The following is a 16,514-nucleotide window of genomic DNA, read 5'->3' on the forward strand; positions in this document are numbered from 1 at the left end:
CCTATAAATTTTATTTCTAAAATATTTTTGTTCAAATTTTTTATAAATAATGATCAGCATGAGGTTTAAAGTAAACTATTTTAGTTATTTACCTATTATGATGTGATTTAAAAATATTTTTCTTTATGTATTGATAGTTTGTTACTTGGTAACTAATTAATTAATTTGTGTTGAAAATTGAAAGGCCTGGGCTGTGTGCCAGTTTTACAATTGTGGCCTTTGACTCAAGGCGCTAGTAGTCTTGATGTAAAGTGAAATAATTGAATTTCATTGGAGGCGGATTCGGCATAGAAGGCCACAATTGTAAAATTTGGCACACAACCCAAGTCTTTCAATTTCCAACATATTGGTTATTTTCTTTGTTTTATAACAATTTTGGGAATATATATTGTTTTTGTAAAAATGTATATCTCTTTAGTTAATAGATATTTTTTTAACAAGTAATGAAAACATTTATTGAAAAGAAAAAGAGAGTAAAACTTTCCATGTATACAGTTGATATACCAGGTAGGAGTTTAAATGAACCAAATTATTTGTAAACAACTCGAACTTAACCCGTAAGGATTTTTTTTTTTTTTTTTTTGCACGTGTTTGTTTATTTATTAAATAAGCCAAATCCAAGCCCAAGTTTGGGCTCGATTATTGAACGAGTCAAGTTCGAAGATAATAATGTGTTTGTGAACAAGATGGTGGGTATGAGACTTGATTTAAATCTATATAAAATATAATATTATATATATATATATATGTGTGTGTGTGTATGTATATATAATTTTTCAATGTTGGTAAATCTAATTGTAATAATTTTCATAAGAAAAATCATTATATCATACTATAATTTTCACTACAATTTATTAATTTAGTGGATATAAAATCACAATCCTCTAAATAATCGCTTCATAAGCTATCTAAATTCTAATGCACTGAGGCTAAACAGAATGATTTCATTTTTAAGATGTGAAATGCATTTACCAGAAGGCCAAAGTTGTTTGTGTAGGCTTGGACTCTGAACCCTCTAACACAACATGAAGTTAACTGAGCAACTATTGTGCGACCAACAAAGTTGAAATCTTTTACATCTAAAGATTATGTTACAGGATATAACAAAGGTGCATGAAACACGTAAAGAAATATTAAACAAACTCGATCATAAGTAAGAGGTGAAATTCCAGGACATGACAATTCATCATATCCGATCAAGTCAGTAGTTTGAACTATCCAGAGCAAGACTACTTATTTAACTTGTAGATGTCTGAACTACTGGGTGATGAATCTTCTAGTCTGTCAAATATTCCTCTGGCAGCTTTGCTGAACAAGTTATAAACCTATAGAATTTTTGAGTAGATTGGTAAATTGGTTATCTTTTAGGACCAAAACTTGTGTCATTCTTTATTCACATTAATATATCTACCTGCTTGGATGAAAGGCCAATCTTCTCCAAATCGCTCAACTGCAATGGGTGAAGTACTATACTTAGCATTAATAATATCAATATAAGTGAATTCCAAGCCCAAAGCTTACAGGCTTGTCTTACCGATTTTAAAGGGCTTGTTTCCCTGAGCTCAAGTATGTATTCTGCCATTTTCACTCCAATCCCCTAAATTAATAATCAAGAAATATATCAGATTTGTCACTCTCACATTAGAAACTATGGACTACACGGTCACTATAATTAGCTATAGCATATATACCTTTAACTCTAGTAGCTCCTCTCTGCAATCACAGAAGTCAATTGGCAAACTCAGTACATTTGCATATGAAGAATATAATAATAAATACACGTTAAGAAATGTCAAACAGAAACCAACAAATAACTGAACCTACTTGCTGGCTGTATTTAAGAAACCAATATACTCCTGAATAAGAGAGGTCTGCAAAGAAAATTTACAGAGATGAGAAATCACATTTTTAAGAGCCCAAGGAGAAACACTATGGTGTAAATCTTTTTATATACCTTCAAATTGGAGCTCCTTGCATGGAATTTATCAAGTGAGGAGCCAACCATTTCCGACTTGTTTGGAGATTTCAAAATACAAGGTCTTTGGGGAGTAATTGGCTCAAACAAAGCTAGGCATAATTGATCTGTGGACGAGAGTTCATTAAGGGGTTTTTGATTTACATTGTTTTTTATGGGAGAGAGGGCTTTTCTCACAGAACTCTGCAGTTCATTTTTCTTCACGCAAGAATGCATTTGACAATTACCAGGCAAGAATGTATTTGACACAGGCACAATTCCATCAGCAGAAGCTTCAATCGCTTCTATATTTGACTTAGCAGCAATCTCCCCAGTCTGCAATAGAAGTATGATAATATGCATATAAGTTAAAATTTTATATAGTTTTGCTTCTCTGCATTAAATATGAAGAGAACTTAAACTAGATGTGTTTCAGCATATTCTTATCTTCACCTAGAGCTGTATCTTTTACACTCCTTTCATTGAAATCTCTAACAATGACCATCAACATACCAAAATCTGTTTTGAAATTTCTAACTCAAAGAGTACACAAGGCTGATGTTAATATGTTATATGCTCTTCATGAATAGAAGGCCTTAAGTGGCCCTTTATTTTATTTTCAAATGTTATGCTCTTCAGTCATCTGTAGGAATGACAATTAAGCAGTTGTGGTTCTGTAGCTATCAGTACAAGGCACATCTTATAATTTCAGATTCTTACCTCCAGGCAAGCATCGGCCAGACCTTCATTGTTGTTTAAATTTATGAAAGGCACGGGAGCAAACCTGCACATATATTGAGCAATTAGGCAATCGGAATGTTACTTATCTTAATCTGTGAAAGGTTCAATCAATCATCCATACCTTTCTTTTGCCTTAGAAGCACCTTGGTTGGTACTACCCTTTGCTTTCACAGAACTGGGATAGACACTGGCTTTCTTAACAGAGCTCAAAGAACCCAGAGTTTTGCTTGTAAAAGGAGAATTGAATGGTCCAATTCGTTGTGCACTCTTTGTCTTGCCCCTAGAGTCAAGCCAAGCAAGCAGTTTGGCCTCCATGTCCATTCTAACCTTTGGGGTCTCTAGCTTATGTGATGAACGAACAAAATTGGATACGTGCCTTGACCGAGCAGCCAAGCTCACAGTATGAACAGATTCCTGGTACTCTCCTGGATTCTATCAAAGAAAATAATTTCCCTTAAAACTTCAATACACTTAAAAATTGTAGGGTCAACAACATGAAAGGGAAAAAAAGAAAAGGAATAATAGCTAACTAGCTAAGATCAAGTCCATACCAGGCACGCAACCATTAAAGCACGGCTTGTCCCACCAAGTGAGTCTTGCAATATACGGGTCAATTTGCTTTCTCTATAGGGCACACGGGTTTTGTTATTATTCAGTGCATAAATCACATTGGACAATGCAAACAAGGACTGGTTGATCTTGGCACTCTCTAGGAGACGAATTCCTTCATTGCAAGTCCTTCTATTATCTTCATTACCTGTTTAAATTACAGGCAGAATTACACAAATCAAAATTTGGGAAAGACCAGAAATAAACCCCTCAGTCTTATGTACAGCTGAGATATGACCCTCTAATTGAGCAACTTAAAGGGTGAGGAAATAACCTGCCAAGTCTATAAGGTTCAGCTTCCCAGTAACAACAGCCTCAGAGCCATCACCACAAGGAGTGGAAACAGCAATCACTAGCACCCTATGGCTCCTACTAGAGACATCGTTAAGCCCGGTGTGCGCGACTTTCCTCCTCTGAATCCCACAAGAAAATGTCTCATAGAATTCATACATCGACTTCACAGGGACCTGAGATAGTCCGCGGAGATGAATTTGCCCGTTTTTATCATCCAAAACTGCAATTTCCTTCCCCTTGAGCTCTAAAAGATCGTAGCACCTGTCCATATAGACCTCATAGTACGAAATCTCTGCTGTGCTTCCTGTGCTTTGGCACATAGTGAGAATTGTAGACATGGCCATCGGCATTAGACCTGGATCCTCATCAGTACCCTACAACAACAACATCAAGGAACAAAATAACCATAATGAAAGGAAAATTTGGGAAAATGTTTAATCTTTTAGAGGTTTCCCCCCTGGTTTTCTGTGGAAACAAACAGAAAACAACATGGGATTTTTCTTTGTTTTAACAAACCTGCATAGTATAAGTCTTTCCACTACCGGTAGCACCATAGGCAAACACAGTGGCATTGTAGCCACGGAAAATACCCGGAATCAAAGGGCTAACTTCCCTGTAAAAGATCTGACTCACATTGTTGTCCTCTTGGCCAAAGAAAGAGTCCAACCTATAACATTCGTTTCGGCTACACCCAAAAGCAAAACCAACCCATGATCAAAATCAAAGACCAAAACCCCCATAAAAGAATTTGATTGAAAAATTCCAAGAACTGTTTTACCTGGTATCTTTATCTTTGAGATAAACAGCTACTTCTTCACAGGAGGACTCGCATTCTTGATCAAGAACGGAAATGCACGGTTTCGGGTCATCGTTCTTGCCAGAAATTTCGTGAAAGAGAAAGGGACGTACCCTTACAATGACTCTGACCTTGGAGATCGAATAGTTCGTGGACTTTGTAGGAGTAGAACACTTTACGGTGGTTTGATTTGCCATGAATTCAAACAGAAAGGTTTGGATTTGAGAGACAAGACACAGAGAGAGAGAGAGAGAGAGAGAGAGAGAGAGAGTTGTTTGCAGAGAGAGAAAAGAAGATGGAGAAGACAGGTTTTTGGTTTTCTTGGAAACTGAGAAGCACTAGATCAACGGAGAGAGGGGATAGAGATAGAGAGTAAGGATTTGAAATTATTTGACCGTTGGGACTTGTGAGTACTATATAAGTATAAATAAACCGTTTCCAAAAGACTTTTAGAAATTGGGCTTTTTTTTTTTCTTTTTTTTTTGGGGGTTCGTTTGAATTTGTCTTGGGGGTCACGGCCTTGCCGTTGGGCTAAAGGGTCCACAAGGGTTCTAAATTCTAATTATTACAACTGCTCCCAAAACAAGGATAAAATGCGAAAAAGACTCTTGTCAGTTTGCAAATTGACCCTTGCGTTATCTTTTATTTTTTAAACCCTTGTATCGATTTTCAATTATTTGCAACTAAGGTTTAATTAATGTCTAAATTGACCCATCTCAGTTTTGTAAAATAAAATTGATAGAAAATGGTTTTGTGTACATTTTTTTTTCTTTTCACTTTACTCTGAAACCATTTTCTATAGAAAGAATGTTTAAATTACTACAAAATTTATGACATAATTTTACAAATTGATTTTTTTTTTAATAGAAAACCCTATGTGAAGATATTTTTCATATATATATATATATATATATATATTTTTTTTTTTTGTGTTTGGAAATATCAGAAAGAAATTTGTTAAAAGAAAACTATATCTTAACTTGCTTTATATAGTTTGGTATGAGATAAAGTTATTTTCCAATAAAATTTTCTAGACAACAACTATATCTTATGTGAAACTAAATTAATAAAAAATAAAAAACTCTATCTCACGTTAAATAATATAAGGAAAGTCAATAAATTTTTCAGCTCATTTTAAGGTGTGTTACTAAACATAAGAAAATATAATAGTTTTCTAGAAATGCTTTTGAAAATGATTCATATTCCAAAGAATATTAATATGGAAACAAACATAGATATTTGTTTGAATGACTTTTTGTAGTTAGTGACGCATCAATTTGTAATTTTTTTTTTTTAGAAACCATACTCATTGGTGTTTATCATTAAGCTAGAAAATCATCAATTACAAAATGTAAAATGTTTAGTGAACATCTTTCGTCCAAACAAACAAAGGAATAGAAAGTCTAACTCCCTGTGCTAAGGCATGGGCTATAACATTGCCATGCCTCCTAACATAAGAGAATGATCGAGTTTGTAACAAACCCGAAATAGACATAGTGTCTTTAACAAGATGTCTTATGCGGGAGAGAGAGAGAGAGAACTTTTCTTCAAAAAGGGCCTTAATAACAACTTCAAAGTTACCTAATTTATAAAAATTGTAATATTCTTAGTATCAGTCATTAATGGAAGTTTATGAAATTAAAATAGAGGGACCAATTTAGATGGTTATTAAACTTCAAGGTAAAAAAAATACAAAATTAATAACGTGAGGACTCTTTGCATTTTGGGCCATAAACAATAGAAGGGTTAAAATGTAAAATTTCAAAATATATGATAGGGTTTAAGAGGGCTAAACCTTTCGTGATTGTTGTTGTATCTAAAAGCCGCGAAAGCAGAGCTCTTAAACCCTAAGGCCTAAACCTCCGAAGAATTGTTGAATCGAAGATGGACAAGAACATGATAGCAGACTTGGAGTCTCTTCCTGAAGCAGATAAGGCTCGAATGTCTACTCTTATCGAACAGCTTCAAATTCGCGACAGGTTCACTCTTTAAAATTCCCAACTGTTGGGACTCACTTTTTTGTATTTTGCAGTGTTGAAAAAAGACCAAATTCTAATTGTGTTGCATAGATTAGTTGGTTTCAATGACTTTTGAAAGTTGTATTGAGTTATTTTCGTTTAGTTGAGGAATATTTTGATATGGGTCAGTGGAAAACATGGTTTAACAAGTTTACAACCAGAGTACTAAATTGTTGTCTTACAGGCTTAATGGGAAATAAGGTTGATGCTTCTATAAATTGCAGTGTATATTGTTATATGGTAGATTGGGTGTGTTCTACCATATTGAGGCGTGCATTTAAGTTATTTGTTTTTTGGGGTTTGTGATAATTGTTGTGGATTTAGGTAGTGATATGTGGGTGCTTATTTAGATTGGAGTTTTCAGGCCTAAACATTTAGATTGATGTTCCAATCTGTAGACATCATGGTTGATATGCTGAAATAAGTTACTGGGTTAGTGTTATGTTTTTTGGTTATGATTAGTTTATAGGAGTCCGTGAAAAGAAAAAGACTTATGTTGTTGGAGGACGCTGATTAATACGGGGACTTCCTGCGGTCTGAATTGCAGAAGTGTATTTCCTTCTCCAGGGCAGTGAAAAGAAACAATTTGAAGTGGAAAGATACTTGGTTGTCAATCCAACTAATTGCCATAAAGATATTGAAATTGAAGAAGTTTAAAGAAAAAGAAGTTAAACCATGCCATTTTGAGGTTTTCTGTGCCATATTCTGTCTGATTTGTCACATCAACGTTGATCTATAAGTCAATGATATTCAGAGAATTGAATAAGTCGTCCATTTGATAGTTTGACATGGTTTACATGGTACTAGTGATACGGATAGCAAAGAGTCCAGGGAAAGACAAAGATTAAATACCAAAAGATTAAAGATTTGTGGTCTAGTTTTGATGTGGGGTTTTCTTGGAACCTTTCATAAGTTATTTTAGTGATTATTGAGTCTTAGTATTATTTTTTTAGGTTAAAAAAGTTTAAATTGAGTTTTACTAGAATAAAGCCAATTTGGTAATTTCCAGATTTCTGGAATGGGATGTATTGGCTTATACCAAAGGCCCATGAGTCTTATTTTATTTTTTTGAGTCATTTTCCTATTTGGTTTAGAAGTTATTAAGTCCTTTTTTTTGTTATTAGTAGTCCTAGTCATTCTAGGAAATAGATTATTTAGAACGCTAGTCCTGCTTGAAAATACTCAATACGCAATGACAGAGAATACATACAATAAGATTCTGAGTCATCTGCCTCCAAGAATGTGATCTCCACTTCATTCTGGCGATAACAGTGGCTTCTCCATTTGAAATGTACTGCAGCCTCTTCTTGAAATCATTGCTGTGTATAAAGATTCCATCGGCCGTGACCCCCAAGACAAATTCAAACGAACCCCAAAAAAAAAATGAAAAAAAAAAAGCCCAATTTCTAAAAGTCTTTTGGAAACGGTTTATTTATACTTATATAGTACTCACAAGTCCCAACGGTCAAATAATTTCAAATCCTTACTCTCTATCTCTATCCCCTCTCTCCGTTGATCTAGTGCTTCTCAGTTTCCAAGAAAACCAAAAACCTGTCTTCTCCATCTTCTTTTCTCTCTCTGCAAACAACTCTCTCTCTCTCTCTCTCTCTCTCTCTCTCTCTGTGTCTTGTCTCTCAAATCCAAACCTTTCTGTTTGAATTCATGGCAAATCAAACCACCGTAAAGTGTTCTACTCCTACAAAGTCCACGAACTATTCGATCTCCAAGGTCAGAGTCATTGTAAGGGTACGTCCCTTTCTCTTTCACGAAATTTCTGGCAAGAACGATGACCCGAAACCGTGCATTTCCGTTCTTGATCAAGAATGCGAGTCCTCCTGTGAAGAAGTAGCTGTTTATCTCAAAGATAAAGATACCAGGTAAAACAGTTCTTGGAATTTTTCAATCAAATTCTTTTATGGGGGTTTTGGTATTTGATTTTGATCATGGGTTGGTTTTGCTTTTGGGTGTAGCCGAAACGAATGTTATAGGTTGGACTCTTTCTTTGGCCAAGAGGACAACAATGTGAGTCAGATCTTTTACAGGGAAGTTAGCCCTTTGATTCCGGGTATTTTCCGTGGCTACAATGCCACTGTGTTTGCCTATGGTGCTACCGGTAGTGGAAAGACTTATACTATGCAGGTTTGTTAAAACAAAGAAAAATCCCATGTTGTTTTCTGTTTGTTTCCACAGAAAACCAGGGGGGAAACCTCTAAAAGATTAAACATTTTCCCAAATTTTCCTTTCATTATGGTTATTTTGTTCCTTGATGTTGTTGTTGTAGGGTACTGATGAGGATCCAGGTCTAATGCCGATGGCCATGTCTACAATTCTCACTATGTGCCAAAGCACAGGAAGCACAGCAGAGATTTCGTACTATGAGGTCTATATGGACAGGTGCTACGATCTTTTAGAGCTCAAGGGGAAGGAAATTGCAGTTTTGGATGATAAAAACGGGCAAATTCATCTCCGCGGACTATCTCAGGTCCCTGTGAAGTCGATGTATGAATTCTATGAGACATTTTCTTGTGGGATTCAGAGGAGGAAAGTCGCGCACACCGGGCTTAACGATGTCTCTAGTAGGAGCCATAGGGTGCTAGTGATTGCTGTTTCCACTCCTTGTGGTGATGGCTCTGAGGCTGTTGTTACTGGGAAGCTGAACCTTATAGACTTGGCAGGTTATTTCCTCACCCTTTAAGTTGCTCAATTAGAGGGTCATATCTCAGCTGTACATAAGACTGAGGGGTTTATTTCTGGTCTTTCCCAAATTTTGATTTGTGTAATTCTGCCTGTAATTTAAACAGGTAATGAAGATAATAGAAGGACTTGCAATGAAGGAATTCGTCTCCTAGAGAGTGCCAAGATCAACCAGTCCTTGTTTGCATTGTCCAATGTGATTTATGCACTGAATAATAACAAAACCCGTGTGCCCTATAGAGAAAGCAAATTGACCCGTATATTGCAAGACTCACTTGGTGGGACAAGCCGTGCTTTAATGGTTGCGTGCCTGGTATGGACTTGATCTTAGCTAGTTAGCTATTATTCCTTTTCTTTTTTTCCCTTTCATGTTGTTGACCCTACAATTTTTAAGTGTATTGAAGTTTTAAGGGAAATTATTTTCTTTGATAGAATCCAGGAGAGTACCAGGAATCTGTTCATACTGTGAGCTTGGCTGCTCGGTCAAGGCACGTATCCAATTTTGTTCGTTCATCACATAAGCTAGAGACCCCAAAGGTTAGAATGGACATGGAGGCCAAACTGCTTGCTTGGCTTGACTCTAGGGGCAAGACAAAGAGTGCACAACGAATTGGACCATTCAATTCTCCTTTTACAAGCAAAACTCTGGGTTCTTTGAGCTCTGTTAAGAAAGCCAGTGTCTATCCCAGTTCTGTGAAAGCAAAGGGTAGTACCAACCAAGGTGCTTCTAAGGCAAAAGAAAGGTATGGATGATTGATTGAACCTTTCACAGATTAAGATAAGTAACATTCCGATTGCCTAATTGCTCAATATATGTGCAGGTTTGCTCCCGTGCCTTTCATAAATTTAAACAACAATGAAGGTCTGGCCGATGCTTGCCTGGAGGTAAGAATCTGAAATTATAAGATGTGCCTTGTACTGATAGCTACAGAACCACAACTGCTTAATTGTCATTCCTACAGATGACTGAAGAGCATAACATTTGAAAATAAAATAAAGGGCCACTTAAGGCCTTCTATTCATGAAGAGCATATAACATATTAACATCAGCCTTGTGTACTCTTTGAGTTAGAAATTTCAAAACAGATTTTGGTATGTTGATGGTCATTGTTAGAGATTTCAATGAAAGGAGTGTAAAAGATACAGCTCTAGGTGAAGATAAGAATATGCTGAAACACATCTAGTTTAAGTTCTCTTCATATTTAATGCAGAGAAGCAAAACTATATAAAATTTTAACTTATATGCATATTATCATACTTCTATTGCAGACTGGGGAGATTGCTGCTAAGTCAAATATAGAAGCGATTGAAGCTTCTGCTGATGGAATTGTGCCTGTGTCAAATACATTCTTGCCTGGTAATTGTCAAATGCATTCTTGCGTGAAGAAAAATGAACTGCAGAGTTCTGTGAGAAAAGCCCTCTCTCCCATAAAAAACAATGTAAATCAAAAACCCCTTAATGAACTCTCGTCCACAGATCAATTATGCCTAGCTTTGTTTGAGCCAATTACTCCCCAAAGACCTTGTATTTTGAAATCTCCAAACAAGTCGGAAATGGTTGGCTCCTCACTTGATAAATTCCACGCAAGGAGCTCCAATTTGAAGGTATATAAAAAGATTTACACCATAGTGTTTCTCCTTGGGCTCTTAAAAATGTGATTTCTCATCTCTGTAAATTTTCTTTGCAGACCTCTCTTATTCAGGAGTATATTGGTTTCTTAAATACAGCCAGCAAGTAGGTTCAGTTATTTGTTGGTTTCTGTTTGACATTTCTTAACGTGTATTTATTATTATATTCTTCATATGCAAATGTACTGAGTTTGCCAATTGACTTCTGTGATTGCAGAGAGGAGCTACTAGAGTTAAAGGTATATATGCTATAGCTAATTATAGTGACCGTGTAGTCCATAGTTTCTAATGTGAGAGTGACAAATCTGATATATTTCTTGAATATTAATTTAGGGGATTGGAGTGAAAATGGCAGAATACATACTTGAGCTCAGGGAAACAAGCCCTTTAAAATCGGTAAGACAAGCCTGTAAGCTTTGGGCTTGGAATTCACTTATATTGATATTATTAATGCTAAGTATAGTACTTCACCCATTGCAGTTGAGCGATTTGGAGAAGATTGGCCTTTCATCCAAGCAGGTAGATATATTAATGTGAATAAAGAATGACACAAGTTTTGGTCCTAAAAGATAACCAATTTACCAATCTACTCAAAAATTCTATAGGTTTATAACTTGTTCAGCAAAGCTGCCAGAGGAATATTTGACAGACTAGAAGATTCATCACCCAGTAGTTCAGACATCTACAAGTTAAATAAGTAGTCTTGCTCTGGATAGTTCAAACTACTGACTTGATCGGATATGATGAATTGTCATGTCCTGGAATTTCACCTCTTACTTATGATCGAGTTTGTTTAATATTTCTTTACGTGTTTCATGCACCTTTGTTATATCCTGTAACATAATCTTTAGATGTAAAAGATTTCAACTTTGTTGGTCGCACAATAGTTGCTCAGTTAACTTCATGTTGTGTTAGAGGGTTCAGAGTCCAAGCCTACACAAACAACTTTGGCCTTCTGGTAAATGCATTTCACATCTTAAAAATGAAATCATTCTGTTTAGCCTCAGTGCATTAGAATTTAGATAGCTTATGAAGCGATTATTTAGAGGATTGTGATTTTATATCCACTAAATTAATAAATTGTAGTGAAAATTATAGTATGATATAATGATTTTTCTTATGAAAATTATTACAATTAGATTTACCAACATTGAAAAATTATATATACATACACACACACACATATATATATATATATAATATTATATTTTATATAGATTTAAATCAAGTCTCATACCCACCATCTTGTTCACAAACACATTATTATCTTCGAACTTGACTCGTTCAATAATCGAGCCCAAACTTGGGCTTGGATTTGGCTTATTTAATAAATAAACAAACACGTGCAAAAAAAAAAAAAAAAAAATCCTTACGGGTTAAGTTCGAGTTGTTTACAAATAATTTGGTTCATTTAAACTCCTACCTGGTATATCAACTGTATACATGGAAAGTTTTACTCTCTTTTTCTTTTCAATAAATGTTTTCATTACTTGTTAAAAAAATATCTATTAACTAAAGAGATATACATTTTTACAAAAACAATATATATTCCCAAAATTGTTATAAAACAAAGAAAATAACCAATATGTTGGAAATTGAAAGACTTGGGTTGTGTGCCAAATTTTACAATTGTGGCCTTCTATGCCGAATCCGCCTCCAATGAAATTCAATTATTTCACTTTACATCAAGACTACTAGCGCCTTGAGTCAAAGGCCACAATTGTAAAACTGGCACACAGCCCAGGCCTTTCAATTTTCAACACAAATTAATTAATTAGTTACCAAGTAACAAACTATCAATACATAAAGAAAAATATTTTTAAATCACATCATAATAGGTAAATAACTAAAATAGTTTACTTTAAACCTCATGCTGATCATTATTTATAAAAAATTTGAACAAAAATATTTTAGAAATAAAATTTATAGGAGAAAAAAAACCAAGATGACAAAATATAATTCAATTTGTTCTAAATGAGGATCTAATGAGTTTGGGCCCAAAACAAACCCAAATGATATGATTTAGTACCCTTTTTGTTATTGTTAATTTTTTTTTTTTTGTTATTTTTAAGAAAATGTTTTGGATCCATTCGACAAAGTAACGCTTTTATTATCTACACAGAGTATAATAATTGAAAGAAGAAAAATGTTTTAAAAATCTCTGTTTGTCCCTATTGTTCAAATAATGCTAATAAGCTGTTAACAATGTATCAATAATTGTAATGCAAACTACAAAAAGACTTGCAATCAGCATCACATCAAGTGAGCTTTCAAAAAAAAAAAAAAGTTATCACATCAAGTGACCAAATTTTTTTTTAAGTATATCCATGAGGTTTTTAATACTTTTATATCAAATTTTTTAATACAAATTGAAAAAATAATAATAAAATTATTGTTTTGAGAGGACAAACTTGAACCATGTATTATGGATGGATGTGCTTTGTGCCTTGTGCCAAAATAAAGTCAAGTGATAAGTCCAATTCATTTCATTATCTATCCCAACCACCCACTGACTTTATCATTACTCATAAATTTTACATTGACAATATCTATAATGCTATTGTTTCTAGTCTTGCTGGCTTGCTTGCTCTCCTATTTGCGAAGAGAGAGATTTCATCTAAGAAATTCTAAGAGCAATTACNTGCTTACCCAATCATAACCTATCTTTTTGTATTTTAACAAACTATCACCATCTGATGTAATTGCTCTTAGAATTTCTTAGATGAAATCTCTCTCTTCGCAAATAGGAGAGCAAGCAAGCCAGCAAGACTAGAAACAATACATTATAGATATTGTCAATGTAAAATTTATGAGTAATGATAAAGTCAGTGGGTGGTTGGGATAGATAATGAAATGAATTGGACTTATCACTTGACTTTATTTTGGCACAAGGCACAAAGCACATCCATCCATAATACATGGTTCAAGTTTGTCCTCTCAAAACAATAATTTTATTATTATTTTTCAATTTGTATTAAAAAATTTGATATAAAAGTATTAAAAACCTCATGGATATACTTAAAAAAAAATTTGGTCACTTGATGTGATAACTTTTTTTTTTTTTTGAAAGCTCACTTGATGTGATGCTGATTGCAAGTCTTTTTGTAGTTTGCATTACAATTATTGATACATTGTTAACAGCTTATTAGCATTATTTGAACAATAGGGACAAACAGAGATTTTTAAAACATTTTTCTTCTTTCAATTATTATACTCTGTGTAGATAATAAAAGCGTTACTTTGTCGAATGGATCCAAAACATTTTCTTAAAAATAACAAAAAAAAAAAAATTAACAATAACAAAAAGGGTACTAAATCATATCATTTGGGTTTGTTTTGGGCCCAAACTCATTAGATCCTCATTTAGAACAAATTGAATTATATTTTGTCATCTTGGTTTTTTTTCTACATTGAAAGAAAGAAGCAAAAGACTGTAAATTTCTCAAACTAGAAGAAAAGGAGTTTCCATTGGCAAATTAAAACTCTCACTCTTCCCACATAAATATTAGTCCATTACAGCAGAGACTCCCATCATACATAACTTACTAAACACCAAGCAACCATGGTTTGAGTGAACCCAGGGCAAACCTTAGACTACTAAGATTTGCAGAGACAATCATGGCTACTTTATTATATAATACGAGTTCCAAAAGGAGTTCTCAGAGAAACACGTTATAAGTCATAAGTCACGAAACATAGCACACAAACACATATATAACAGAACTACATGCTCTATTTATTAGCTTCCAAAGACAAGGTCGTCTCTGCTTCAAAGGCTAAGGATCTCTCTCATTTACAATTGCAAGGGTCACAGGTGCAGTTGGATCCGCACTTGCAGCCATTCTCAGCTCCTACGCCCATCTCAGATCCCTCAAAGTGTCTGCATAATCCAAAATTATCACAACAACATTAGGATTTCCTTAGTCCATAATAGTAAAAAAAAAATTAGAAGTACAAAAGCATAATTATGCAACAAAATAATACATACGTCTTCTGAGGAGCAACACCAACAATAAGGGTCTCGGTGGTGGTCTTCTCTGAGCTGATGTCAGGGAACATCTTGCATCTGCACCATCATTATTCAAAAATTTCATAAACATTCCATAACTTCACAGATTTTCAAGAGATAAGTAATTACAGAACAAAAGTTTGTTCTAAGTCATACAAAATCTTTTGATGGTGGAAACAACAAAAATGATAAAGAAATCAAGGGTTGGTTCCTAATTTCTATCATACTCAAGAACCCATCAGATCACTTTAGTAAAAAGTAAAAACCCTTTCAATTTTTCCTCTTAAAAAAACACCCTTCACTGGCATGGATTTTGAGGGTAAAAAACCCCTTTCAACTTTGTGAGTTTTTTATCTTAAAATTATGAAGAATTGGAAGGTTTTAGTTAGATCAATTGGTAAAATCTTTAATAGTTAAACAAAAGATCTCAGATTTTAAATACACCAAAATCTCATTAGAATCTTAGTCTAATGATAAAGAGCTGTTACTCATTAGAATCTTAGTCTAATGATAAAGAGCTGTTATAAGTTGACAGATTGAAACTCACTCAAAAGAAAAAATTCTAGAGAATTGAAATCACTCATACAAAGTGATCAACTTTTTTTTTTTTTTTAATTACAAGAAAGTTGTGTCACCCTTTCCTCAAATTATTTCACATCTCAACAATAGTGTTTTGGATTGATCTTTGAGACAACTCTAAAGTTTGGGTTACATTTTTCAAAACTGACAAACTTAATCCGATGACTACAGATCAAATTGGCCAATTTTAAAAAGTTCACGGTCATTTAGTCTGATGATTAGAAATCAAATTGGTCAGTTAAAAAAAAAAAAAAATTTCGGCCTTCAGTCTGATAATTAGGAATCAAGTCGGTCAATTTTAAAAAATTTACCGTAATTAGGAATCAAATTGGTCAATTTTTTGAAAAGTTATAAACCTGACTCGTATTCCTTTCGCAATTAAAAAGTTATAAACTTTTCTATCGTTTAAGCTCAAAAAAAAAAAGTTATAAACTGGGAAAAAAAAACATCATTAAATTTCTACAACAGCTAGAAGAAGACAGACATGATGAATATTTCCCGAAAGCTAAAACAAGTTAAAGAAGATTACCCTCCACAGCCGCTGCCGCACTTGCAGCCAGTTCCACAGCCACAGTTTCCTCCGCAGCAAGACATTTTTCAAAAGCTAATGACTGATGCAGATGAAAGATTGGGATATTTTGAGAGAAAAAAGAGCTGGAAAGATCAAACCGTGTAGAACGAGTTTTCATGGATGTTCCATGACCTCCATTTATAACGCGGTTGAGGAGAGAGAGTGTTAGATCTCCACCGTCCACGTGTCTCAATCCTATTTCGTCGTTATCCATGCATATGGCTCCAAAATACCAAACTCTTTAATTAGCTTCCTTCCAGCTTTTGGGCCTTTCTGGTGTGTTCTTAAGTGTACGTTTTTTCTATGCTTCGTTCTCATCTGAGAATGAAGAACTACTTTCCAGTCATTCCAACTTTTTTCACAATTTTTACTATAATTTGCTCACACTTATTATTTTTATTTCACCACTAAATTATGGCAAAATTGATGAAAAAAGTTGTAAGATTAGCATTTTTCCTTTACAGTGTGACATGTGCAATGCTATTTTTCTCCTGTGCTTTATCACCGTTGGGTCCACACAAACCGACCATTTGGCACTTCATTAGTCTAACGTGTCAAAAACATACTCCTTTGCTTGTTACTATTGGACTAAATTAAAATTTTTTTTTTTTTAAAAATCC

General features: G+C 34.3%; 3 protein-coding genes across 4 annotated transcripts; 1 reads left to right on the plus strand and 2 right to left on the minus strand.

The window, feature by feature from the left end:
* Positions 1 to 1,046: 1,046 nt before the first annotated feature.
* LOC136070279 (kinesin-like protein KIN-10B) lies at positions 1,047 to 4,786 on the minus strand. 2 transcript variants are annotated; one of them, XM_065780014.1, is made up of 13 exons: positions 4,377 to 4,786; positions 4,115 to 4,283; positions 3,579 to 3,972; positions 3,247 to 3,452; positions 2,817 to 3,127; positions 2,675 to 2,738; positions 2,203 to 2,290; positions 1,955 to 2,082; positions 1,825 to 1,871; positions 1,692 to 1,713; positions 1,535 to 1,597; positions 1,412 to 1,450; positions 1,047 to 1,325 (listed from the first exon to the last, which is right to left on the minus strand). In XM_065780014.1, exons 1-13 carry the CDS (start codon positions 4,589 to 4,591, stop codon positions 1,230 to 1,232), a joined length of 1,842 nt encoding a protein of 613 aa, XP_065636086.1. In that variant the 5' UTR covers positions 4,592 to 4,786; the 3' UTR covers positions 1,047 to 1,229. The 2 variants fall into 2 exon arrangements, with proteins under 2 accessions (XP_065636086.1, XP_065636085.1); XM_065780013.1 differs by having other exon boundaries at positions 1,955 to 2,290.
* Positions 4,787 to 7,856: 3,070 nt separating this feature from the next.
* On the plus strand, positions 7,857 to 11,619 carry LOC111992993 (kinesin-like protein KIN-10B). Its single transcript, XM_024024840.2, has 12 exons — positions 7,857 to 8,289; positions 8,383 to 8,551; positions 8,694 to 9,087; positions 9,214 to 9,419; positions 9,539 to 9,849; positions 9,928 to 9,991; positions 10,376 to 10,711; positions 10,795 to 10,841; positions 10,953 to 10,974; positions 11,069 to 11,131; positions 11,216 to 11,254; positions 11,341 to 11,619. The coding sequence occupies exons 1-12, from the start codon at positions 8,075 to 8,077 to the stop codon at positions 11,434 to 11,436; spliced, it is 1,962 nt and encodes a 653-aa protein (XP_023880608.2). The 5' UTR covers positions 7,857 to 8,074; the 3' UTR covers positions 11,437 to 11,619.
* A 2,554-nt stretch (positions 11,620 to 14,173) lies between these two features.
* On the minus strand, positions 14,174 to 16,028 carry LOC111992985 (metallothionein-like protein type 2). The gene is made up of 3 exons (XM_024024833.2): positions 15,853 to 16,028; positions 14,724 to 14,801; positions 14,174 to 14,615 (listed from the first exon to the last, which is right to left on the minus strand). Exons 1-3 carry the CDS (start codon positions 15,915 to 15,917, stop codon positions 14,525 to 14,527), a joined length of 234 nt encoding a protein of 77 aa, XP_023880601.2. The 5' UTR covers positions 15,918 to 16,028; the 3' UTR covers positions 14,174 to 14,524.
* Positions 16,029 to 16,514: the final 486 nt, after the last annotated feature.

The sequence above is a fragment of the Quercus suber genome, unplaced genomic scaffold, assembly GCF_002906115.3.
Source record: "Quercus suber isolate HL8 unplaced genomic scaffold, Cork oak 2.0 scaffold_223, whole genome shotgun sequence".
NCBI classification, from domain to species: Eukaryota; Viridiplantae; Streptophyta; class Magnoliopsida; order Fagales; family Fagaceae; genus Quercus; species Quercus suber.

Excerpts from the sequence above, each read along its gene's own strand:
- LOC136070279 (XM_065780013.1), bottom strand. The coding sequence starts at position 4,591 with ATGGCAAATCAAACCACCGTAAAGTGTTCTACTCCTACAAAGTCCACG. Across the intron at positions 4,284-4,376 it reads CTCAAAGATAAAGATACCAG|CCGAAACGAATGTTATAGGT; the intron begins GTAAAACAGTTC and ends TTTTGGGTGTAG. Across the intron at positions 1,714-1,824 it reads TTCTTAAATACAGCCAGCAA|AGAGGAGCTACTAGAGTTAA; the intron begins GTAGGTTCAGTT and ends CTGTGATTGCAG.
- LOC111992993 (XM_024024840.2), top strand. The coding sequence starts at position 8,075 with ATGGCAAATCAAACCACCGTAAAGTGTTCTACTCCTACAAAGTCCACG. Across the intron at positions 8,290-8,382 it reads CTCAAAGATAAAGATACCAG|CCGAAACGAATGTTATAGGT; the intron begins GTAAAACAGTTC and ends TTTTGGGTGTAG. Across the intron at positions 9,088-9,213 it reads GAACCTTATAGACTTGGCAG|GTAATGAAGATAATAGAAGG; the intron begins GTTATTTCCTCA and ends TAATTTAAACAG.
- LOC111992985 (XM_024024833.2), bottom strand. The coding sequence starts at position 15,917 with ATGTCTTGCTGCGGAGGAAACTGTGGCTGTGGAACTGGCTGCAAGTGC. Across the intron at positions 14,802-15,852 it reads TGCGGCAGCGGCTGTGGAGG|ATGCAAGATGTTCCCTGACA; the intron begins GTAATCTTCTTT and ends ATGATGGTGCAG. Across the intron at positions 14,616-14,723 it reads GGTGTTGCTCCTCAGAAGAC|ACACTTTGAGGGATCTGAGA; the intron begins GTATGTATTATT and ends TGGATTATGCAG.